Source organism: Mus caroli, unplaced genomic scaffold (genome assembly GCF_978045245.1).
Source record: "Mus caroli unplaced genomic scaffold, Mus_caroli_1 scaffold_9, whole genome shotgun sequence".
NCBI lineage: Eukaryota > Metazoa > Chordata > Mammalia > Rodentia > Muridae > Mus > Mus caroli.
In genome coordinates this window covers 106,024,602-106,050,549 of record NW_028227264.1, presented here as the reverse complement: position 1 = coordinate 106,050,549, position 25,948 = coordinate 106,024,602, and the positions used below count along the sequence as shown (strand labels likewise).

General features: G+C 38.7%; 1 protein-coding gene and 1 long non-coding RNA gene across 17 annotated transcripts in view; one reads left to right on the top strand and one right to left on the bottom strand.

Moving 5' to 3' along the window:
• Nucleotides 1-9,926, bottom strand: part of Ppfia2 (PPFI scaffold protein A2) — a 459,906-nt gene extending 449,980 nt beyond the window's left edge. For all 16 annotated transcript variants that reach the window (XM_085843123.1, XM_085843126.1, XM_085843125.1 and 13 more), the window contains exons 1-2: nucleotides 9,658-9,926; nucleotides 5,403-5,653 (exon numbers count right to left, since the gene is read on the bottom strand). In XM_085843123.1, the coding sequence (XP_085699249.1) occupies nucleotides 5,403-5,651 (249 nt within the window). In that variant the 5' untranslated portion in view covers nucleotides 5,652-5,653; nucleotides 9,658-9,926. The remainder of the gene's footprint in view (nucleotides 1-5,402; nucleotides 5,654-9,657) is intronic.
• LOC110303797 (uncharacterized) lies at nucleotides 9,312-11,040 on the top strand. Its single transcript, XR_002378960.3, has 3 exons — nucleotides 9,312-9,524; nucleotides 9,677-10,263; nucleotides 10,533-11,040. It is a non-coding gene; the product is annotated as an uncharacterized LOC110303797 (long non-coding RNA).
• The last annotated feature ends 14,908 nt before the right edge of the window (nucleotides 11,041-25,948 follow it).

Sequence of the window (25,948 nt, the reverse complement as noted above, 5' to 3'; positions counted from 1 at the left end):
CTTCTTAGAAAGGGGAACACCCTCACAGAAGTAGGGAGAGAGGAAGGGGATAGAGGTTTCTGGAAGGGGAGGGACCAGGAAAGGGTCCCTCCTTTATTTACATTTGAAATGTAAATAAAGAAAATATCCAGTTTAAAAGAAAAAAGGAAAAAGAGAACTTTACCTCAATAAACAGTCTTCTCATAAGGATTCCTCACCGGGTTGTACAGGGTTGTGCACCAGTGTGTGTTACGTCACCTTGATAAGCCCACCTGACGGTTTTTAATGTTTTCAAAAGTGCATTTATATACCTCCCCACAGTTCTTTTCTCACAAATGAGAGGCTCATAAAGAATTGAAATAACCTGACCAAAACTATGTAGATATAAAAGAGTCCCAATTCAAATCTCTAACCTCTGGCTAGAGTCTGCAGTCTTGGACACAGCGAGTTACTAGTTATGAACATTATTTTTCTTTAGTGTTCTCACATTTCAACTATCTTTTGGAGTTTGATGCCTTCACAATCCTGTTTCAAATATCATCAATGTTCAACAGTCTATTTCTTTCCTAATTATTTTTTCATAGTGCAACAATGTCCTAGACAATGATTGGCTACACTTGGGATAGACCAAATGGGCTGATTTTCTGTTTGACTGTCAGTGGAACACAATCTCTCTTCTCTGTGCATGTATCTGGTATTTTTTTTCCTACTGAATCTCTGGCCCTGTGCAAAGGCAATACAAAATAAAGAGAGAAGCAGAATTGTTGGATAGAGCACAGGGTCCACAATAAAGGAGCTAGAGAAAGGACCCAAGGAGCTGAAGGGGTCTGCAACCCCATAGGAGGAACAACAATATGAACTAACCAGTACCTCCAGAGCTTCCTGGAACTAAACCACCAATCAAAGAAAACACATGGTGAGACTTGTGTCTCTATCTGCATGTCATGTTGCAAAGGATGGCCTAATCGGCCATCAATGGAAGAGAGGCCCTTGGTCCTGAGAAGGTTCTATGCCCCAGTACAGGGGAATGCCAGGGCCAAGAAGCAAGAGTGGGTGGGTTGGACACTAGGAAAGGGGATAGCATTTTGAAATGTAAATAAGGAAAATATCTAATTTTTTTTAAAGGGAAAAAAAAACAGTTTCTGCTCTGTTCTTCCTCCTGAACCATGACCATTATACGGTATGCTGATGTTCATGAAAACACACAAGATACAAGCCTGTCGAAGGACTTGGCAAGCACAAAGACTGTTTTCCACTGGGCATAATCAAGGTCCACCTGGAACAGTCAACAAGCAGGTGATATACAGCTACCTGAATACTTTGCATCATGAGTTAACCCATCCAAGGACCATCCAATCCAAGTCCAGGTTAGCCAAACTCCACAAACACAGAGCTTTGTACTCTACTGATAATTTTATGGTATTTGTTACCAAGAATTATTCAAGAAGTGGATAACTAATACTTCAGCATTCTGGTAGTCTGGAAAGGTGTGGAAGTTTAAGTCGTGTTTCTGATGTCATGAAGACAGCGGTTCTCAAACATGTGGGTTGTAACCCCTTTTGGCAAACCTCTATCATCAAAATATTTATTTTAGGATTCATAACAGTAGAAAAATTACAGTTATGAAGTAGCAACAAAAATAATTGTATGGCTAGGGGTCACCCCAACATGTGCAACTCTATTACAGGGTCTCAGCACCAGGAAAACTGGGAATCCCTGCCTTAGGAAGTAGAGGATACAGAGGTAAGTTATTGGCCATATGGTAAATGACAACATAAGTAAGACAGGAAACATATTTAGGTTTCAGAAAAGGATTCAAGCAGGAGAAAAAATTCTAATGTAGACTTCACTAGTTTTGATGATTAACTGCTGCATGGAACTGTGAATAAAATAAGCCCTTTCCTCCTGGTGTTGCTTTTGGCCACAGTGCTTCAGAACAGAAATAGTAACCCTAACTAAAACAGCATAAAATAAATGTTTTGTAAAGACAAGGAGTTTATTGCTGACCTAGGTATAGTTTGGGATTGTTTGTGGATACAATATGACCAATTTATAAAAAGGGAGATATTATGAGGCACGACAGAGAAACTTAAAGCAAGGTGCAGAAGGAAAGGGGCAATCTGAGGTTTATTTAAGAGGTAAAGGACTATGTCTCCTTGAGGAAGGGTATCAGAGTTGGAACGCTAAGCATCATCTATGAGGTTGCTTCGGTTTTGTATAGGAAACTAGAGAACTGAATGGAGAGTATAAGGCAAAGGAAGCTTGCCAATGGGAGATGTTTAGTGGATGGTTCTGGCTCTATAGATTAGGAGGATGGATCTGTAGATTAGAAAATCAAGTAAGTGGATATAAAACCAGAACATTATGGTGGAATGTGGAAGGATGTGAAATTATCAGCGATTTTCAAACACTGAGAAATGGAATATACTATGAGGCAGATATTGATATAGTTAATATTGTTGAAATATTGCTACATTTCTCCCAAATGTGTACAGAAGAAAAGGGGAAACCTAAATCAAAACTCTCGTCACCAGTGCCTGGAAGCCTTGTATAGTCAATTTAGAATACCTTTATCATAAGGTTTATGTCTGATTTCAATTCTGCTTACTCCAATAATGTCATTTTTATATCGCTATAGTACTTTTACATTTGGTATGTTCTATTTATTTCTGCCTCAAACCTCATATTTATGACAGCCATTTCCCCCTTCTACTTCCCAGTACAATGTGAATGTCCCCCAAAATACATTTCTTAAAGACATCTACAAATTTTCAAATATACCAATTAAAGAGTGTCTATTGACTACTTGAATGTAATCTATACACCTAACAGTACATACTGAGATATTAAATATTCACATTAGAAAAGTAAGAGTGTCATTCCTATGTTTTAGAACTGTGGAGGCCTGTGTCTTTCAGGCGTTTGTAGCAGTAACATGCTGATCAATATTTTTAAAATGTTAAATAATGCAAAATAGCTGGCTATAGTAATGTAATGGTACATTATCACAATCTATATCCAAAATTCTTCAAAAAATGTATCCTGAATGAGAGTATACAGCAAGGCTAGATCTTAAAATATGAGACCATAGACTCAATTTTTCTATAAAGTATGATTTTGTATAGTGTTCTCTTCAGAGGTGTATATTTATAATTAAGAATGCGCCAAAATACAAATTATATACAAGTAGAAAATCTGATTTAAACAATACAATCAGCGTAGAAATGAAGAGATTGTTTAGCAGTTAACATGTTTGACAGATGAGAAGCAAGCATGCAGACTGTATGTTTTAGTGCTAGGTTACATGAAGCCTGTTTATCATTTAGTGCATAGACAGGAGGAACAAGGGCTGCTTGAGGTTAGCCCCAAGCGAGACTAGCCACATGGGCTAGCTCTGGGTCCAAGTTAGAGAGAATATACTCTGATGAATAAGTTGGAAAGTAGTGGAGGGGGGCTTCCAAAGGAATATTTGGTTTGGATGCTTGCATTCACACACATACACACACACAGACACACACACACACTCACACACACATGAAAAAGAAAAGAATGCAACTAAAAGAGTTGTTAAAAAATTGTACATTAGTATAATAAAAGATAAAATGTAAATTATTAGGCATTATAATCTCAATATTTTATTTATGTACAATTGCTAGGAATGGTTTTCTCACTCTTTTGTCCAGGATATGCAGAAAGTACAATGGGCTTCTTAATAAAACACTATCATGAAATAGAAATAATCACCCTATGTGAAACAGATAAGTAAGTTATGATTTACTGTAGAATACTGTTTTAAAAACATGTGTGTGCAAATGGAGCATTCTTATAAAAGAGTGAGAGAGACTATAGCTTGAGAAATCACCTTATGAAGAACAATTATCAACATTGAAATCTCTAAATTGTAAAAAGTATCATTCTGAGTGAAGATTAGATAGCTGCTCTTGGGAATTAGTCAACATATACAAGATGCTGAAATAAAACCAAGGTTTTCAATATATCGGAGTCCCTTGAAAGTTTATTTTCCATTGAAACCAACTGAACTTGTGTAGATCTAGAGCAGAGGTCATTTGTATAGGGGTCTCGGTAAGATGAAGTGTGCAGGCAAGAGTGATAATTATCTTTAACCAAATACAAAAAGTTAATACCAGCTCTGGAGTTGGCTTTGAGTTTTATTCACTTTATATAGTGAAAGGATACATATTACAAGATAAATGGAGGTAAATTGACTGTTCACAATTTGCTATTCCATTTCTTAATTTAACAAAAAAGTACTTAAAATTTTATTTTATTATAAAAAATTATTTTTTAAATGTCATTTATATTCTACCAAAAATCAGTGTTATCACAAAACCCAATAGGTCACTTATCCTTATTATTAACTCCCAATGCAAATAAATTTGGAATCACTATTTTTTGTATAATATTCAAAACTGGCAAAATGACAGAAAATTAGTTTGAACAAGTTTCCAAAAGTTGCCATTTATTGCTTTCCTTCTTTTATTTATTGATTCATTTTGACTTTCTGAAAGAGTTTTGTTACATAGTCTAGCCTAGCTTTAAACTCTAGATCCTCTTTATTGAAGGGCTGGGATAACAACCACAAGATGCACATGGTTGGCAAGTTCAAAATGTTTCAAAAATAAAAATAAAACTGCTTTAAGTATTATTTTTTTAAAAATGTATGAATATTTATTAAAAATTAATCTAACACTGGATATTTTTGAAGACAGGCGAATTAAACACTAATTATGGAGTGAATTCCCAGACTACTACCATTTCCAAAGACAGACCACACTGATGAAAACTGTAAATAAGATTTTTTTAAAAGTCATGACCATGTTTAATTAACAATTTAAAGAAAAGATTATCCATTCTCCCTACATTATGGTTGATGAAGAAGTGTTTTTCTGTCTTCACCAAAACACAGAGATGAAATTTTCAATAACCAAAAACCCAGATATTCAGTCACTAATTCTTCCAGTCTACACACATGCACACACACACACAAACACACACACACACACTACTCAGATTTTGTACAAGGGAAAGTTGGATACACAGTAATAATGTATTATGAATTTTAATTAAAACCACATTAAGTATTCAGTAGGAAAAGTAGTTATAGAATGAATGAGGGCTGGAGAGATGGCTGAGCAGGTAAGAGCACTGAATGCTCTTTCTAGAGGTCCTGAGTTCAATTCCCAGAAACCACACGGTGGCTCACAACCATCCATAATGGGATCTGACTGTGACAGTGTACTCACATGTATAAAATAAATAAATCTTTAAAATAAACAAAAAACAAACAAACAAACAAACAAACAAAAAACCAAAGTGGAATGAACTTGAAATAAACATTATTAAAGTCTTGATAGCTCCATTTTAAAATTTTACAGGAAACACCTGTAAATACAGATTCCTACCTGAGGTAGGGCTGAATTGAGCTGTCTCTGGAGTGAATCTCTGTCATAGATGACATCCTGGAGTCTCTGCTGGGCAAGTGAGAGGCTTTCCTGGGTCTCTCGAAGTGTGTCCAGTAGACGGTCCCTTTCATCCAGCATATTGACCATCAGTTGCTCAAAATGGGAGTCCGAGTCGGAGCCACTGCTTTGGGAACCCCGCTGGCTCATTGGGGTGTCCTCATTAATCGTGGGCATCACTTCACACATCATTGCTTAAAAAACATACAGGGAGAAAAATTAGTGAACAAATTCGTTTTAGTAATGAATCCCCTTGGCTTCCACCTCACTCAAGTATTTATAGGTTATTAACCTCTTCCCCCTACTCTCTGCCTCCAGTCCAATCCAGAGGGAGGTGTGGACCTCAGGGCACTATCTCTTCACTGTCTGCAACCTACACACTTTCACCTGTCATGCCAATCCAAAGATGTCTCATATACAATACTTAACCTGCCATTTGTTTCTCTAGTTTCTTCTGCATAATTTATCACACGTCATTTGATTGACAGACACATACCATTTCAATAACCTCTCCTCTCCTTCTTCTCTACCCCTGCAAGTTTACAAATGTCTTATAACACAACTGCACCTTATTTGTCAACAAGTACATCCTTGTGCTTCACAGAAGTAAGAGTATATGATTTTTGATTAATGCACTGATAAGTGACCTCATTTAGTCATAAAATTCCCAAATAATGGACAATTTTAGATAATAAAGAGTTATTTTATTACTTCTTCAACAGATTTCCTCACAACGGCTAATTCAAGCCTTTGAGATTGGTCATTTTTTATTTATTTCCATGTTCCATCTTTCACAACTGTGCCCAGATTTGATAGATGATTCAGAATGAATTAGACACAAACTTTAAGAATTAGTCTGAGACACATGAATTTGTCTCGATTATTATACTGCTAATTACACTTAGTATTCCTGTTAGATGCATTGTTTGGTTTCCATCCAAACAACACAAACTAACTCTTTCAAACATTCCACAAACAGATGCAGTAAATTACATTAACGAATACAGACGCTTCACTTCTCAGCTGCTAATCACAAACTCCCAGACGTGGAATTAATGGACTGTTCAGAATACTTTTTACAATCATTTACTGATTTGATTTAAAGTAGATTATGCAGACAGTGTCATGTATGATTGTCAAGAGTGTCACCATTAAAAAACAGAACTTAGGGCACTTCCATTTCCAACCCCCCCCCCCTGCTCTGTGTGTGTGTGTGTGTGTGTGTGTGTGTGTGTAAGTGTCTAATTCTTCTCAATTATAGTTGTGTGATGGCCAGAAGCTATTGGAGAGCCTGATTTGCAGAAGGTCCGATTTGAGGAGAGACTGGTTTGGTCGTGGGTCCCAGAGCTTTCTCGGGACTTTATAACAGAAGGTCAATTCACTTTTCTGTCTACATATATGTCCTTAGGGAAACTTTCTGGTGATATTTTGAAATAAAATGTCAAATTTTAACAGTTCAATATTTAATTACTTTTCATGTGCTTCTTCGTGTAAACTTAGTCGTTAAGGAACAAAACTTAATTATTTCTAAACTCTTGGGTCATGGCCCATTGGAAATTGAGAAAAGCTTCAAGAAAAAGAAAGGAAATCATTTTATGATAAGTATTCTAGGAAAAGGAAAGAAAAGGTTGACCATTTCTCAAAATAGTTCAAAATACTTTGAACAGTGTTCATCACTTAAAACATGGAGCTATCCAAAGACAGGACCTTGACTCATTGAATTAATTTCTACTGTAGCATAAGTTCCAGAGCAAACATGTAGAATGTCTTTACAGACACACTCACACCCCCTTTCACGCAGACAAACATTTGCTACTTAATGTATATTTTACACATTTTATCATTTAGATTTTCATTCATCTACTATCACAAAGGTTAAAAATCCCTATTCCCCTATTTTAACTGCTACACATTTTTTTAACACTAATTGAAAAACACACCAAAACTTTTCAACACATTGGCTTATTTGAAAGGGTTAGTCCCCTTGCTGTGCTGTGCATGACATTCACACATGGAATAACTGTGACACTCTTGAGAGACATGGCTGTGAGCCTGTGTGTTTATTTGTGACACTGAAGGTTAAAGCAAAGTAACAGAACAAACTGGGCCAGGAAATACAGTTATCTACACATTCTTCAATCTGTATTTTAAATCATACCTTTACAAAAGGAAAGCCATTGCTACCAACTTTAAGTCCCAAGGAGAATTTAACTGTTGCCATTACTTCAAGCAAAAATTTCACTCAATTAAAGCAGAGTACTTAGATGCAACCCCTTGCTATTAGCAGGAGACATTGGGCAGTCACAAACTTAAGACTTACGATTAGTGTGAAAGATGGCTGTGGATTTGGTCAGTCAAAAGATACTTTGATGAAAAGTTTAGAAAATCTATCCAATCTACACTGTGATAACACAGGACTATATGACCCCTGAAACATGAAATGGAGCAAGTTGGTTTGCCTTTGAATAACACGTTTCCTACCTTAAAGAATTATAATTTGTTTATAAAATTCCCACTTTTAGCATTCCAGTGGGTTATCCAACAGAGAACACACAGTGACATATATAAAAATACTATAAAAACCCAAACGTGCTCTCTGTTACAAACTGGTCACCATTTATCCTTACAGAAATAATATTCTACATCAAAAGTCTTGCTTCTAGGTCTATAGCTGTAATCGTAGCAGATACTTCTGAACTCACCAAATTCAATTCATAAAACTCAAACCATGCAAAATTACGTAGGACATAAAATGAATGCATGCTACTTTCTTCCAAGCCAACGCAAATGACTAAATTCAGAATCTTCTCCTGTAAAATGGAAAATAAAAAACAAACAAACTATAAACTGTCTACAAAAACCAAATCAACTTTCACGGGCTAGGTTAGTTAATATGTAAGACCTCAGATTCTGATATAATCTTATAAAGTACTTGTATGTACCATAAAACATAGTCTAACAATTCCCAAATGCACAGCTTGGGTGTATTAGGAGTAATTAAAATCCTATGAAGAATATGTTGTAGAACCCTGGCACGGTGTAGATATGGTTATCCAGTATCTTGTGTATTGCACCCAGATATATCACATTTTGCGTTTATAGCCATTTTTGGAACTAAAATTGCAAACATTACACCATCACTGAGAGACGAGTCAGCTCACAGTTTGCTGAGGTAATTTGCCTTTTCATTATCCCTCTTTCATGTCAATGTGAAATATAATTGCATTAACCTCATCTAGATAGAGATGACTTGACATGTAAACTATTGAAGGTTTCAGGACCCAGTTTCAGACAGTGTAAATTTCATTTTTAAGAGAGAGAAAAATAATAACCCTGATTGGTTTAATTATCTCAGTGCTTAAATTTAGCACGAATAATTTTATATCAAGAAAACCAACTCCCACGCTGTCAGGATATAACCTTGACTGTCTTCTAAACCTCTCAGAATCCAAAATAAAAGTTTTGAATGCCCAGTGGAGTCATTCAGCAAGAATTTTGAGATCCAGAGTGATCCTTGGTAATATGTGTTCTTAGGAGCTATACCTATTCAGACAAGGATATTCCCAAAGACTTTTATTTCTGTAAGTCGATAACTTCATTTAATTATATTTCTAGAAATTATACACTACCACAGGCAAAGAAGCCGTCGTTCTCTGTAGTAAGTTTCTTCTGCAAAGGCTTACTTAGTCTTCGGAACCCTCCCAGCTCCGTCTCCGTTAACCCTCAAGGAGTAATTCAGTAAGAGAAAGCCTAGCCATTGTCTGATTACATTACACGAATATTCCTCCTCCTCTTTAACTCTTTGAAATCCCCTGTCCTCGGGAAATATTCCTACCACGTCTAATGGAAGCATTTTCACTTTCTTTACCTCTGTGCCTGTTCGGATGGTCAAACAGCAAGCCTACCCCACACTGCTGGACAGTTACTGTTCAGCCACACCCCCACCACCCCGAAAGAAGTTGACTTCATAATTTCCACACTAAAATTGTTCCTCAGCCCCAGGAGAGAACGAGCTAGGCAGGAGCTAGAAAAATCGGGGATGGAGAAGATGGGTGGAAAGCAAAGGTAACTAATACCCACAAGGAGGACTTTGCCTCTCCTCTTCCCTGGGGGCGGGGTGGGGCTGGGGAGGTGGTCAAGGGGGGAAAAAAACCCGAAGCGGAAGAGAAACCATGCAACTCGAATACAGTTTCTGTACCTAATGTCTCTTATTTCAGGTCCTGTTTCTTCAATTGTCAATGACAACCGCAGTCTCGGCTGGAGGAGAGGTGAGGCTCACACCCAGCAGTCCTGGACCATTTCCTTAGCAACGGGAGGAGAAAGACAGCTTAGACACTCGCGAGCCCCAGCGTTCTCTTGGAACGTGCCCTGGCTTCCTAACGTGGCAGCAGTTCGGCATCTTCCCGTGGCTCCGTCAGCAGCCAAAAGGAGAAAGGTCCATCGGAAAAATGGCATATTACAAATTTTGCTTTGGGAAGCAGGGCTCGGTTCAGACCATTGTCAAAGGGAAGAGAGGGGGAGGCGGTTCTTAAAGCAGCCGCGGCCCCTTTGCCGCCCAAGCAGCGGCAGCCGCCGCTTTTGCGTGCACCAGGAGCCCGGGGGCGGAGAGATGGTAATCCGGGACTGGATCTGACTTTCAGAAACTTAACGTAGCATAACTTCTCCCCTTGGCATCCCGGGCCACCCAGAGAGGGTGAAGAAGTGCCCCTCCAAACAGGAACTTTGGGGTGAAGTGTGGGAAGTACCTATCTGGAAAGGATATTCTCCACCCAATACCCCACCCGGAGCCCCTGTGAAGTTTATGGTAAATGTTGGGAGTTTGATGGTTAAAAGGAAGTGAGTCCCCTGGGGATGCTAGAAGCAGGACAGGTCTTCTCTGGGTGCCCAGCCTACTTCTGTTCTAGGGTGTATCCTTTCACTTAAAGGAGGTGCTTATTTTCTGGGAAGGTAAGCAGAAATACAAACACACACACACACACACACACACACACACACCACCCACCTCCGAAGACACCCCCGCCCCATCATCGCGCGCTGCCTCCGCCCGCTGCAACAATTTTTTTTTCCTTCCAGTCCCTCTGCAATTCATCTGCTTGCATCAGTTGGCCGACAGAACCAACCTGCTGGGAACTGAGTGAGGATGCTACAAGCATCTTCTCACTTGCCTAGTGCAAGCCTAGGATACTCCTCCTGTGTCTCCTCCCCTCCTCCTCCTTGGCAATCTCCACCTCCTCTTCCTCTGGAACAAGGGCTTCCCCTGGAAGCTGCCGCAGTGGTTTCCACCGGCCCTTAAATAAATTCTGAAGTAATCACGTCTTTTCTCTCCTCCTCACGCACACGCGCTCGTGGATACACTCCACTCTTCTCCCCCAAAAGCTTCTCCGGGGCTGCTGAGGATCACGCTGATCTCAATGCTCCTGATGATGGCGAGGACCAAGGATGATCTAAAGTATAATGGGTTCTGCTTTGCCCTGCCTGAGCTTTTCCCACACAATCATCTTTACAGGAAAGCTTGTGTTGGCATGTGCTTTGGAGAACTGGGAACCTTCTTGCTCTGTGGCCTTCTGTGTTTGCTGTGGCTCTCTGCCACAGAGGCAAGGTAGTCAAGCTCCCAGGAACCTGAATCAGTCTAGGGTGTGGCTGGGTCTGTCACTTAGCATTACCTCTTCAGGTCGCCTCCATTCATTGCCTTAGTGCTGAGGATCTCATGTTAAGTGTTCCCTGTCTGCATGACTGAATTTCAGCATTCAATAGTCTGGCAGCCCCAAGAACATGTTCTAGTCCCTAGAAACTTTCCCCTCCCCCATTCCTCCTCCTCCCCCTCAAGCATCTCTGTCTCTCTCTCTCTGACTCTCTCCCTCCCTCTGTCTCTTTCCTCCCTCTTTTCCCTCTCCCCTGACCGTGTGTGTATATGTGTGTGTGTGTGTGTCCATTCATATAGATCAGGAATAAGGAGACATCAGTAAATAAAAACCAATACTTTAAGGAAATGTTTGAGAGAGGAAGATACTGATGCACTAAAGGAACAAAAAGCACCAAGTAGACATTGAATAGAAGTTACAGCAAGGGTCCAGAGTAAGCAGTATTAGAAGCCCAAAGGAGCAGAATCCAGATTTTACTAGAAATGATGTGCACATCCTGACTCACTGAAGTATGATCACTAGATGAAGTTCTTTTGGGGGAAGAACTTGACTAGTTGATGATTCTACAGTAAAATTCAAGACGAGCCATATGGTTTATATCCCTTTCTCTCCTGGACTGTTACTCAAGTTTCACATCACGATGTAAGAATTGAGTGTAAAAATATTAAACATTAGTAGATGAATATTATTATTATTATATGCTACATAAAGTACTATTTCTCAAACATGCTCACTTGAGCATCCTAGTTCTTTGTAGATGCTGGAACTCTAAGCCTTGGGTGGATCATGAGAGGCTACACTCTTAACAATGTCTATACAATACACTGCATTGGTGTGAACAAAAAGTCCCCCCCCCTCAAAGAAGCTGTGTCTGTTGAGACTAATGGGCTGATTGGAATGTTCCAGGTCCAGAGGCTAATTATTTTGTCTCACGCTAACATTAGCCACTAGGAACAGTCATTCCCTATCAAAATGGAGAAAGGTTCGTACAAGAAGTTTGCAAAATCACTAGATTATCCCATTAGCAAGAACACAAGAAACACCATTGTGAATGTTCCTATAAGCTTATTGACCATCAAATGCAGCATACAAAAAAATATCCAAGGCAGCTTCTTATAATGAACATTGCTTGGTCTCAACCCCCATAAGCCATGCATCCTTCAGGTCAAAGGTACTGTCTGTCTCAACCTTATAACTCCTGAGAAGTTCCAAAATGATACTAGTCCAGCTAGCTCAACATCCCACATTGATAAATGCTGCCTAAATATTCACAGAAATGTAAAAAAATAAAGGAGCTACTAAATATCCATTCATGAAGTGAAAAGTCTTTTTGTACTTTTTATTATATATGAACAGTTTTAATGTTAAGACCATCACTGGCTTCCACTGATTTTAATAGACGGTAAATTAAACAGTATGGTGAACTAAAACTATCTCCATATAGTTGTCTACATTTCTCAAGAGTGGTATTAGCCACCTTTTTATTAGTAGTATTAGTGCATAAGATGAAAATATGAATTTAGTTCATAGATACATATAGGATCATGGTCATAGATATATAATGCTTCTTTTGTACATTTTATTACAAATATTACTTTCTATATTTATTGTTTAAAAGGAGTATAGAACAAAACTACTTTTATGTATGCTATAGTGGCTGATTCTTCCAATTATACGTGTCCTGAGTATCAAATGAAATAATAGTATTAGCCAGAATCTCTAAAGAACAGACCTGATATAATGAAAATACATAAATGGATTATAGATTGTGGTCTGGCCGGTTTTACAATGACTGTCTCTCAATGGGAAGGCTAAGAACCCTGTAGTCTTTGAGTGCACCAGGCTGTATGCGATGCCAAAGATATAAGTTCTGGTACCAGGAAAGGAATTCCTCAACCACAGGATAGATGAAACTGTCCATGAAAGAGAGAGCAAGCAGGGAAAGTATCAACAGCTTTGTGTTTCCTACTCCTTTTATGTGGGTTGCTATCAGAAGGTATGGCTCTTGTTTAATGTGTCTCCTCGAATGACCCAATCAAGAATATCCCTCAGAGGTAGATTCAGCAGCTTGGGTTATAGTTAATTCCAAATATGGTAAAGTTGAATATCAAGATGTCAACTTGTCAACTTGACACACAAAATTCCACCTCTTTATGTCATACATAATTTCCAAATGAAAACAATAGCCAGCATAATTCTACCTAGCATGACACATCTGTCCCACTTAGAAACCTCAAATGAGTTATATATTTTATCACAGGTGGCAATCGGCAATGTCCACTGTGGAATGATTGGCCTTTTAGTGCATTATATCTGCCATGTGTACATATGTGTACATATATGTACATATATACACATATATATGTATATATATGTATGTATATATGTGTGTATATATATAATTATATAATATATGAAAATGTGATGGAAACACATTATTCCAATGTGCACTTCTGCATATGGTCTTGTCCCCTCTACTAGTGGCTATAAATACCTTCTTCTGTTACACGTTCTATTTTTCTTCCACCCTCCTCAGTAGTTCTTGAGAACTGAAAGGAATGACTCTTACCTTCATTCATGAAGAATTCAGATCTGTTGTGTCTTACCTGGATTGGATTTTTTTTTTTTTTTAGTTTCCTGTTGACTTTAAACATAACACATAGCACCAAGAAATGCCCTAAAGGATCTTGTGCAGCTCCTGCATAATCTTCCTTATCTCCATTGCAAAAAAGTAATACAATATCCCCATGTAGCATGCATACAATAGAGTTTTCCATGTTGTCCAGCTGTGTAAAGCCTATCCTCATAGAACTTCCTTGACTCCCCTGGGATTAATGTCTCTATCTACCAAAGGAATGATGCTGGCAAGAAGTGTCCTCTCCTACCTTTAGCAATGCAATTTAGCCTTTTAGAGACACTATACTGAAGTTATCGTTCACCATGAGACCTTCAGTCTCCTGAGAAAATCCCATGATCGTGATGAGAAATATTCTGTAAGTTTTTCAGAGTTTCTCTGTCTTCACTTTGAACTTTGAGATATTGAAACAGAAGGTCCATGAAATGCCCATAAAGCACTATGGTGTATCATGACTTTGAGCCCCTTTATTCTGTTAAATCTTAAATTCCACTACAGTTCCTCTGCACAAGCTGTAGAATCTCAATACTGGGTAGTTTGGATCAATAAATCCTCCTAACACTGTTATCCCTTTCTTAGCCTCTTGGGCTTAAGAACATCAGAGGCATAACCAGGGAAAGTAACCAGGGGAAGGAAGTCCATTGAACTTTTTATTCAATGGAATGTTTGCTTTGTCTCCTGTCAGGACGACTCCCCTGTCAGGAACCCAAACTTCTTGGTCAGCAAAACTTAAGGCCACAGGAACAGGAAGCAAAGTTTTTCATAGTGCATCACTAGAGATGTTGTGATAGTGAGTGGGAACACTGCCAATTAGTGATACAAAAACAATTCATGATGTGTGCTAAAAATGTTTTATGTTAATGCTAATCAAGATGGATTCGAATGTATAATACAGTTTCATAAGATAATGTGCCAAAGAAATAAGTAATTAAGGATAAGCTATGAAAATACAAAGATTTATTAAATAACACAAATTAATTTTTCACATATAAGGATGGTTTCAATACAAATACAAGGCAAGTAGTAACTGAATAGAACAAGTGTATATCTCAGTATCTTCTAATTTCAACTATATAGGGAGCCATTTTGGCATTTTGGCAGTGTGTGTGTGTGTGTGTGTGTGTGTGTGTCTTACCACATATGGCTTACCAGTTAGGATTAGATAACTTATCAGGGGCTCATCCCAGAAGAAGACTAATTCCTCTCAGCAGCTATTAATTGTAGTGGCAGGTGGTATTAAAAAATGAGCCAACTCACATGATATGTACTCACTAATAAGTGGATATTAGCCCAGAAATTTAGAATACCCAAGATATAAGATACAATTTGTGAAACACATGAAGCTCGGGAAGAATGAAGACCAAGGTGTGGATACTTTGTCCCTTCTTGGAACTGGGAGCAAGGCACCCATGGAAGGAGCTACAGAGACAGAGTTTGGAGCTGAGACGAAAGTATGGACCATCTAGAGACTGCCATACACGGGGATCCATCCCATAATCACCCTCCAAACGCTGACACCATTGCATACACTAGCAAGATTTTGCTGAAAGGACCCTGATATAGCTGTCGCTTGTGAGACTATGCCGGGACCTAGCAAACACAGAGGTGGATGCTCACAGTCAGCTTTTGGATGGATCACAGGACCCCCAATGGAGGGGCTGGAGGAAGTACCCAGGGAGCTGGGGGGATCTGCAACCCTATAGGTGGAACAACAATATGAACTAACCAGTAATCCCCCAGAGCTTGTGTCTCTAGCTGCATATGTATCAGAAGATGGCCTAGTCTGCCATCAGTGGAAAGAGGCCCATTGGTTGTGCAAACTTTATATGCCTCAGTACAGGGGAATGCCAGGGCCAAGAGGTGGGAGTGGGTGGGTGGGGGAATGGGTGTGGAAGTGTGTGGGGGACTTTTGGGATAGCATTAGAAATGTAAATGAAATAAATACCTAATAATAAAAAAACAAAACAAAAGAAAAGAAAACCAAAACAAAACAAAAAACATGCAAGCATACATTTAAGTTCTTAAAGAAAGGAAATAGAATATCCATATAATCTGTATTGGTTGGATATGAGATATAATAAATTTCTATCTATGTGGAGTTATTTAAAAAAGATTACTAGCAGTTAATGACTATAAAAGTTGATTAAATTTAAATAAATCTTAAAAAAATATGAGCCAAGCAAGCCATGTAAGCAATATTCCTCCATGGCCTCGGCTTCAGTTCCTGCCACTCAAATTTTAGTATGGCTTTATGTGTAAATAATATATTTCATTCTTTTTAAAAATAATTTTATCTTTGTAACATGACTATTATCTTAACATAATTTGTGTTTTGCCCCATCTGCTCCTCCCATGACTCCCTGGCCTCTTCCTTTGTTCTTATTATGACATATACATGTTCATATATACAAGTATATGTATATATAAATACAACCTGTTGGTTCTATTTCCTATTGCTGTGTGTATGTGTTTAGGACTTACTACTTAGGATCAGATAACATATCAGGGGCCCATCCTGGAGAAGAGCAATCCTTCCTCTCAACGTCCATTAATTGCCTGTACTTCTTCATTCAGGTGAAATGCCTTTCGGCATTAAGATGCCAGATAATGCCACTGTACAGATCAATGACTATATTGTTACAATTTCATGGGTATAGCTCCCTGTCATATACAGAATACATTATCTCCTAGCTGTAAATGTTGCTTTTATTTCCTCAGATGAAGAGCTGTATCAAGCTTTACAAATGCATGGCTTGGGCTGAGACTAGAGCATTTCTTTCTCTATACTAATTATCCCTAGGCCTAGGGATGGAGTCTAGATTCTATACAATCTAAACATCCTTGAAGGCTTCAGCTTCCAGCCTCTATTTGCTAGATTTAGAATGGTTCAGCCTCTGAGACTTACTGCTGAATAAATGTAATCTTTCTAGCTCTTTCTCAACTCTGGCTTGCTGTTCAACTCAGGTATTCTGGCCCAAACTCCTCTCCGAGCTGACTGATTCAAATTGGCTTCCCTCAGCTTCTCACTGAATTGCTGTGCTAGGAAGGACTGCCTCTGAACTCCATCAACTGATTGACCTGAACTCCTCTGAACAGAAATGACCTCCTGCTCCCTCACTGCTCTTAAGTAGCCTCTTTCCAGTCTGGTCTCATGAGACCTGGGTGTATCCTACCTCTGACTCATTGTCAAATCTTTCTCTGATACATCATTTGCCTGCCTCTCATTTAGACATCATTGTTTGGGATTAAAGGTGTGTACTAAATGTCTGCCTGGATTCCTAAAGGAATGTGGCTTGTCTGTATTTTAGGCAGATCTTATCTTTGATATGATCCCTTGTCAGAGCCATGTGACTGGATTAAAATTCCTCTCTTCAAAGCAGACTTTGTGGTCTTCTGTATCTCATGATTTTTCTCCTCCTCTTCCATGATGCTCCCTGAGCATTCTGTTTAGGAGTTAGATTTTGGGTGTACCAACTGAAGAAGGGGTATCAGAAAGTCAGATGTCTATACTTTTACTCGTTATAGTTCTCAGTGATGATATCCATCTCCTCCAAAAATAAAGTTATTTGATGAGAGGTGAAAGCCACAGACAAACAACTGGCAAATAAGATTTAAAAAATATTACTAGTACTGTACATCAAAAGAAATGGTCAACCAATTGAAAAGGAAGCTAACAGCGTGGGATTCACCCTCCACCAGCTAAACAACTCATTGAGGATCAATATTCAGATTATACTAATGACTTAAAATCGGAGTAAAAGCATAAACAAAATAAAGACTTAATTTTTTTAAAAAGGACTGAAGATTTTCATGTGTTTAGCAAATTGTATCTTATATCTTGGGTATTCTAAGTTTCTGGGCTAATATCCACTTATCAGTGAGTACATATTGTGTGAGTTCTTTTGTGATTGGGTTACCTCACTCAGGATAATACCCTCCAGATCCATCCATTTGCCTAGGAATTTCATAAATTCATTCTTTTTAATAGCTGAGTAGTACTCCATCGTGTAAATGTACCATATTTTCTGTATCCATTCCTCTGATGAGTGGCATCTGGGTTCTTTCCAGCTTCTGGCTATTATAAATAAGGCTGTTATGAACATAGTGGAGCATGTGTCCTTCTTACCGGATGGAACATCATCTGGATATATGCCCAGGAGAGGTATTGAGGGATCCTCTGGTAGTACTATGTCCAATTTTCTGAGGAACAGTCAGACTGATTTCCAGAGTGATTGTACAAGCTTGCAATCCCACCAACAAGGGAGGAGTGTTCCTCTTTCTCCACATCCTCACCAGCATCTGCTGTCACCTGTTTGCTAAACACATGAAACTCAAGAAGAATGAAGACAATAGTGTGGACACTTTGCCCCTTCTTAGAATTGGGAACAAAACACCCATGGAAGGAGTTACAGAGACACAGTTTGGAGCTGAGACAAAAGGATGGACCATCTAGAGACTGCCATACCTGGGGATCCATCCCATAATTAGCCTCCAAACGCTGACACCATTGCATACCCGAGCAAGATTTTGCTGAAAGGACCGTGATATAGCTGTCTTTTGTGAGGCTATGCCAGTGCCTGGCAAACACAGAAGTGGATGCTCACAGTCATATATTGGATGGATCACAGGGCCCCCAATGGAGGAGCTAGAGAAAGTAACCAAGGAGCTAAAAGGATCTGCAACCCTATAGGTGGAATAACAATATGAACTACCCAGTGCCCCCCAGATCTCATGTCTCTAGCTGCATATGTATCAGAAAATGGCCTAGTCGGCCATCAGTGGAAAGAGAGGTCCATTGGTCATGCAAAGTTTATCTGCCTCAGTACAGGGGAATGCCAGGGCCAAAAAGTGGAAGTGGGTGGGTGGAGGAGTGGGTGGGGGAGCGGGTGGGGAGCGGGTGGGGGAGTGGGTGGGGAGCTTTTGGGATAGCATTGGAAATGTAAATGAAATAAATACCTAATAAAAAAACAAAATTTAAAAAAAGGATTGAAGATACAGTTATTTCCACTTTTTTAAGAGGCATGTAGTGTGTTGAGTCTTGCAATGTATGCCTTTAATTCCAACACTTGGAAGGCAGAGACAGAGACAGAGACACTCACAGATGTCTGACTTCTAGGCTCCATATGCATTCCAGGTAAGGCAAAGCAGCATACACATTTTCTAAAGAAAAGGCTTACAATATTAATATGCTCTATTACTCTGAGGAAATGAAAAACAAGTCAATGCATAGAGAAGGTCAGACACAAATGCAATTAATTCTTCCCTTTTTCAACCTTCAAGAATTAGGGAGAAGTTACTTTCTACTGAAATGTAGTTCAGGTGCCTTTCCCCATTTGTGTCCTGCTCTTTGCTTCTTATTTGGAAATAGAGGAGAAAGCATACTTCCTGAGAAAACCTAAAATGGCACACTTCCCTCATACCACACTAGTTAGAAGAGCTCTCTTCATAGTACCAAGAGGGCCTGCAAAAGCCTTAAACTCTGAAGAAGAATAAAGACATTTTGGCAAAGACTTAGCCATGACTTCATTTTCCTCTTGGAACAAAAAAAGAAAAAAAAACCTGAAAGATGAAAAAAATTAAACTTTTGCTAGTATATAAAAACTTAAACCCATGTAAAATGTTATGAGAGTAACCAAATACTTTCTATTTGTCATTTAGACTTGCTCCATAATATCTTGTCCCATTACTGAGACCATGATCAGGATTATAAACCTGTTCTGATAGGCCATAATCCCTAGAAGGAGAACCTACTCCTGCTACTCTCCTACATGGAAACTTAAACCAAATTCTAATGGTTCTGGTGATTAATGATTTCTCTGAACCCTCAACAGAGAAACTTCTTTCTGATGTAGCTGGTGATTTATACAGAGACTAATAACTGCTCAACGTGCAGAGAATCAGAGCATCAGATCTAAGTGGAACATTTATATCATGTCCCTCCCCACAAGGCTCATGATGATCATCGAAGAGGGAGCATGTTGATTGTCAGAGTCACAAAGGGCAGATAATGACAGTGAAACTGTGTTTTTCAAACACAATACAGCAATTTTATGTACGAAATCACTGAAGTTTCAGGAGCATGCACAAGACAGTAAAAGCCTAGGCTACACAAAACCACAGCATGGACAGGGAGGTAGGTACAAAGACTACACTCAGCAGAAGCTATATTGTTAAGTGATAGCTGTTGGGCAAGAGAAAGTAAGGACACACACAGACACACACAGAGAGAGAGAGAGAGAGAGAGAGAGAGAGAGAGAGAGAGAGACAGACACACAGACACACAGAGAGAGAAAGAGACAGACAGACAGACAGACAGACACACAGAGATAGACAGTTTTTGAAGGGAATGATCCCTGGTAGGTTGACCATTCTCCAGTGGATGGCCATACAAAAAGATTATATGGACATCACAAATTGAACTCCATGGACCTATGAAATAAAAAAGAAGACAATCAGATATTGGAGTTTGGGAAGTTTGGTGAATATAAAAAGTATTGGAATGAATATAATCCAAGTATTAAGAAATTAATAAAAAATAGTAACAACAAATTAAAAAGAGGTTGATGTATTATTAGTGGTGGAGAGGACTCAGGTTGAATTCCAAGCATTCACATGGCAGCTTACCATGCTCTGCTACTCCATATATGTGGTATCTGATGCTTTCTGGTCTCCATGGGTACTAAGCATTCATACAATGTACACACATGTATACAGGCAATATACTCATAAACAAAATAAAATATACTAAATAAATTGGTTTATTCTGATAACAAAACTCATACTAAATACTATTGTAATAGCCAACTTTTGTTTCATTGCCTTTCATGTTTACTGTAATGCTCATACTGTATACTAGTTGTTATCTCTACAAAAATAGTGTTTAACATAAAAATTACAGTGTGCATAGTGGCTGACTCGTGTACCTGTACTGTCACACAAACAAATAAGTATCTTCTTACTTGATCAATTAGTGTGTAACGCTGTCAGCCTTTATACATACCTATGATTACTGTAAACTAGCAACTTGACAAATGTGTATTTGAATTTCAAATAAAAACTTAGACTATCTTAGTGTTCTTGAAGAATGTAGGCTATTAGTTATTTTTAGTAAACATGATAGAAAACAAGTTACAGAGAGTGTTATATCATTAATACTAGGTGGCACAAGACCTAAGAGAAACACATGTGGAGATAAGTAAGTACAACGATTGTTCTAAAATAATTTATCCTTTTTAAAAAAAAAATAATAATTTAGGTAGGAAATACTCCACGGCTAGTTATATCATATCTCATATCTCCTTAGATGATTATAAAGTCTGCTATGGGAGAAAGAAAATTCACAATACGTTTAAAATTCTAGGTAGAAAAAAATTCTAGTGTAAACCCTCCTGTCAGACTTTTTTCCTTACTGTGATCCCAATTAGAGGTTGTTAATTATAGTTAGAGTCATGGAATCTTATGTACATCTTCATTCCCTTACATGAGTAAACCAAGCTCAGCTGTGTTAATTTCCACACTAAAGAAAAAAAAATCTTCTCAAGACACTGCTTGGCTTCTCATTGATAATGTACACCAAGTATCAAATACGAGCCATGAATACATGTGTCTTATTTCATTACTTTCATCACTGATATTACTGAAGCCAATTGAACCTTTAGCTTGATCAGCAAGAAAAGAAAGTGCATGGTTACCTTTGTTCTTTGGGTAAAATCCACTGGATAAAATATCACATAAAAAATTCCCTTCTGGATAGTGTTCACATACATATGCTATCAGGCATTGAAAGTACACTGACCAATTAAAATGCCTGATGATGATCATCCTCATTTCAGATGGAGTTTGGACCCAGCGAGCAATGAAGAATAAAAACATATGTTTTGGAAATAATATGGAGAAATAATTGTATCTTTTCTTAATTTATTTATTCGCTTTCCATCCCTATTGAAGCCCCGCCTTTACCTTCCCTCCACTCCTCCCACCTTCCCACACTCCTGCCTCACCATTCCCCTCCCTTTCTCTTCTGAGAAGTGAAGGCTCCCCATGGGTATCAATTCACTTTGGCAAATCAAGTCACAGCAGGACTAGGAGGATCCTCTCCCTGCTGAGGCCAGACAATGCAGCAGTCATGGAGGAAGTACAAATCAAAACAACTCTGAGATTCCATTTTACACCTTTCAGAATGTCTTAAGATCTAAAACTCTGAGTGACAGCATGTGCAGAGGAGGATGTGGAGCAAGGGGAACACTCCTCCATTGCTGGTGCAATTGAAAACTTGTACAACCACTTTGGAAATCAATTTAGTGGCTTCTCAGGAAATTGGGAATAGTTCTAACTCAAGACCCAGGTTTACCACTCCAAAAGATGTGCGACTATACCACAAGGACATGTGCTCCACTATATTCACAGCAGCTTTATTTGTAATAGCCAGAAGCTGGAAACAACCTAGAGAAATAGTAGTATCTTTAACATTAACATAGTAAGATTAAGCTACTTCAAAGATCTAGGAATTGTCCTGCAGGAAAATCTTCCTAAAATAGTTGATAAAGATTTCATCTGTCTCTGAGCTGTTTGTTGCCTTCCGATGTGTCTTATGTGGGGTACCTGAATTGTATGTCAAGAAGGCTAAGAAATAAGATGTGAAAAGAGGAGTCAAGCCAAAGTTAGAAAACAGCAGGGATCCCAGTATCTACTACCGAACAATTTTTAAAATACTTTTATTAGGTATTTTCCTCATTTACATTTCCAATGCTATCGCAAAAGTCCCCCATACCCTCCCACCCACTCCCCTACCCACCCACTCCCACTTTTTGGCCCTGGCGTTCCCCTGTACTGGGGCATATAAAGTTTGCAAGTCCAATGGGCCTCTCTTTCCAGTGATGACCTATTAGGCCATCTTTTGATACATATGCAGCTAGAGTCAAGAGCTCCGGGGTACTGGTTAGTTCATAATGTTGTTCTACCTATAGGGGTGCAGATCCCTTTAGCTCCTTGGGTACTTTCTCTAGCTCCTCCATTGGGGGCCCTGTGATCCATCCAATAGCTGACTGTGAGCATCCACTTCTGTGTTTGCTAGGCCCCGGCATAGTCTCACAAGAGACAGCTATATCTGGGTCCTTTCAGCAAAATCTTGCTAGTATATGCAATGGTGTCAGCGTTTGGAAGCTGATTATGGGATGGAACCCTGGATATGGCAGGCTCTAGATGGTCCATCCTTTCGACACAGCTCCAAACTTTGTCTCTGTAACTCCTTCCATGGGTTTTTTGTTCCCAATTCTAAGAAGTGGCACAATGTCCACACTTTGGTCTTCGTTCTTCTTGAGTTTCATGTGTTTAGCAAATTGTATCTTATATCTTGGGTATCCTAAGTTTCTGGGCTAATATCCACTTATCAGTGAGTACATATTGTGTGAGTTCCTTTGTGATTGGGTTACCTCACTCAGGATGATACCCTCCAGGTCGAACAATTGTTAATAAATAAATAAATAAATAAATAAATAAATAAATAAATAAAATAGATCGAAAGTCAAAGCAGGCAAGGTTTCACAGTACAAGTTCTGAATGAAAACCATCAGAGACACTGCAAACAAACCATGTTGAAATCCAGAACACAGGAATGGAGGGGCCCTGAAGCAGTTCAGTATGTGTAGGGTTCTTTCTGGGTGTATGTGTGCCTGTGGCATTATGGACTCTTCACGGAATATTATGAATTGGAAGAGTGTGGGCTTCATTAAAGCAGGGTACCCTCTAGGCAGTCAAATACAGAAAGAGCATCCTGCAAGAACAAGTAATGAAAGAAGGCAAAGTTGATTCATGTTTCATAGGCTGCCATGAGCCAATACTGAATCATAATCCTAAGAAAATCTTGCTTGAAGAGAAAAAAAGATCAGAATTATCTACCTCCCCACCCCGCCCCCCAAAAAACTCCAAAAAAGCAGCATCAAATTATATGGTTAAACGATTCAGTTATCCTCAGCAGGCCATTCTACTACATGAATAAATCTCTGGTGTGGAAAAACAGACTAAGCTTTTAAATTATTTTAAGAATGATTTATGTACCCAGGAAGCAAAATGTTTAAGTAGAACACATGAGAGTCGTTCAATATAAGATAAATGGTTTGTAGAACATGTTAAATATACATAAAAAGGAATGGAAGGCAAAGAGATGCTTGTACTCACATGAGTTCTTTGTACAAAGTACTTTGATAATATGCACACAGGTTCTAAGAATTCTGGACTCAGATTCATAAAAAAATTACTTGTATTGATAAGGTCGTTATTTTGGCTACCCATTGGTGACCTCAAAAGTGGTTTTATGCCTGGCAGTGGTTGCATACACATTTAATCCATACATACTGAAGCAGAGGCAGGTGGATCTCTATGAGTTTGAGGCCAGCATGCCCTACAAATGGACTTCCAGGACAGCCAGAACTGTTTGTGCTGAGAAACCCTGTCTTGAGAAATATGATCTCATACATTCTTGGACCAAAGTAACACATAAAATTCATGGTGTCCAGTTAACCCTCTCCTTAGAACTGGAGAACTACATCCATGAGGAAGATATATTTATTCCTGTTTCTCCAGAATATGTAGCATCAATTGTCATTCACATTGAAGGCTCCATCTCAGATCTCTCCTCCAGTGGCCCTTACTCACTTCATTGGTGTGTTCTGACTTCAATGTGGCATGTTCTCGGTCAGGATCATTGTTTGAACAGGTCGCCCACCATGGAGTACATTTTGAGAAGCTTGCACTCCTTAAAAAGCAGGAATTGCTTAACAGATATAAGTCACAGCAGGCGGAGATTAAGTGTTATATCTAGACCTTGGTTCTCTGTGTCTGGTCAGCTGTAAGCTTTCCCTACTACAGACAAAGCCACTTCAGCTGCCATCACCACCACCCCTTCCTGCCAGAATGAAGTGCATCCCCTGAACCTTGAGCCAAAATAAAGCTCTCATTCTGTTCTTTCTGTAAGGTATCTAGTCAGTGATTAAAAACAAAACCACAAAAGCAAAACAACAATAAACAAACAAACAAAATGTATTGCAGTATGGAAGACTGATGTTACAAAATACCAATGTGTGTGGGTGCTTCAGGACTCGGGCATGGTGTGCCCATACTATTTGATGCTGTCCTGTAGGTGGTAACTTACTCTGTCTTCCTTCCTTGCTTTTCAAAACTTTCTTCCTTAATTTCACATTTTACTTGTTTCCATAAGCGTTTCATTTTGTTTGATTCGTGTCATTCTACTCCTTAGCTACCCCTTGTTCTCTCTCCTAAGCCTTAGCTTGTTGTCTCTGTGCTCCTCCTATTAGATTCTGCAGTCTGCCTAACCCTCTCCTTAGATATACGTCTATTTCAGTAACATAGTCCTCTTTACGTTTTCTAGTCATTTGGCCATGTTTTTCTCCTGCTTGAATATACATATTGACTAAGCTAGGATCCATATATGCATTAGAATATATAATATTTATCTTTCTGAGGCTGGATTTCTTTCCTTAAAATAGTAAAATATAGTCTAGTGACATCAATTTTCCTGCAAGTTTTGCGATTTCATTTTTCTCTCCAACTAAATAAAACCCTATATTACATAAATACCACATTTCATTATTAAGTCACCTATTGGCCATGTGAGATGACATCATGACCTTGCTATTGTGAAAGCACCAATGACAAACACAGGCATGTAAATGTCTCTGTGGTGGATATAGACTTCTTTAGGTATAAGCTCATGAGTGGAGCAGCTAGGTCATATATATGGTTGTCTAATTCATAGCTTTTTGAGAAGGTTCCATGCCTTCAAACATGCATTCATAGTTTTATTTAAATATGTGAATAATAATATCAAAGAGAAATGCTGGCAAATATAAAGAATGAGGGATAGGCTTCAACACAGAGGTGGAGAGGGTGAGCCTGAAACGAGCATATGAAAATCTAAGTTTTGACAACACATGTAAGAATATGCAAATCTTTAGAATCAGATTAAATACTATCCTGAAAACCAGAGTCCTGGTAAAATTCTAAGTTAAGAACATGGGGTATGTTCAAGAAAGTGGCTATTGTGAATACTGAGCCAATTCTCAAAGAATGTATATGAAGAACATGAGGCAAATATGTGGGCTAACAAAATGGAACAAGTTTTGATTGTGTTTAGTATCATTGTCTCACTGTGAGCTCTCAAAGCAGAGATATTTACAGAGAGTTCAAAATGTCAC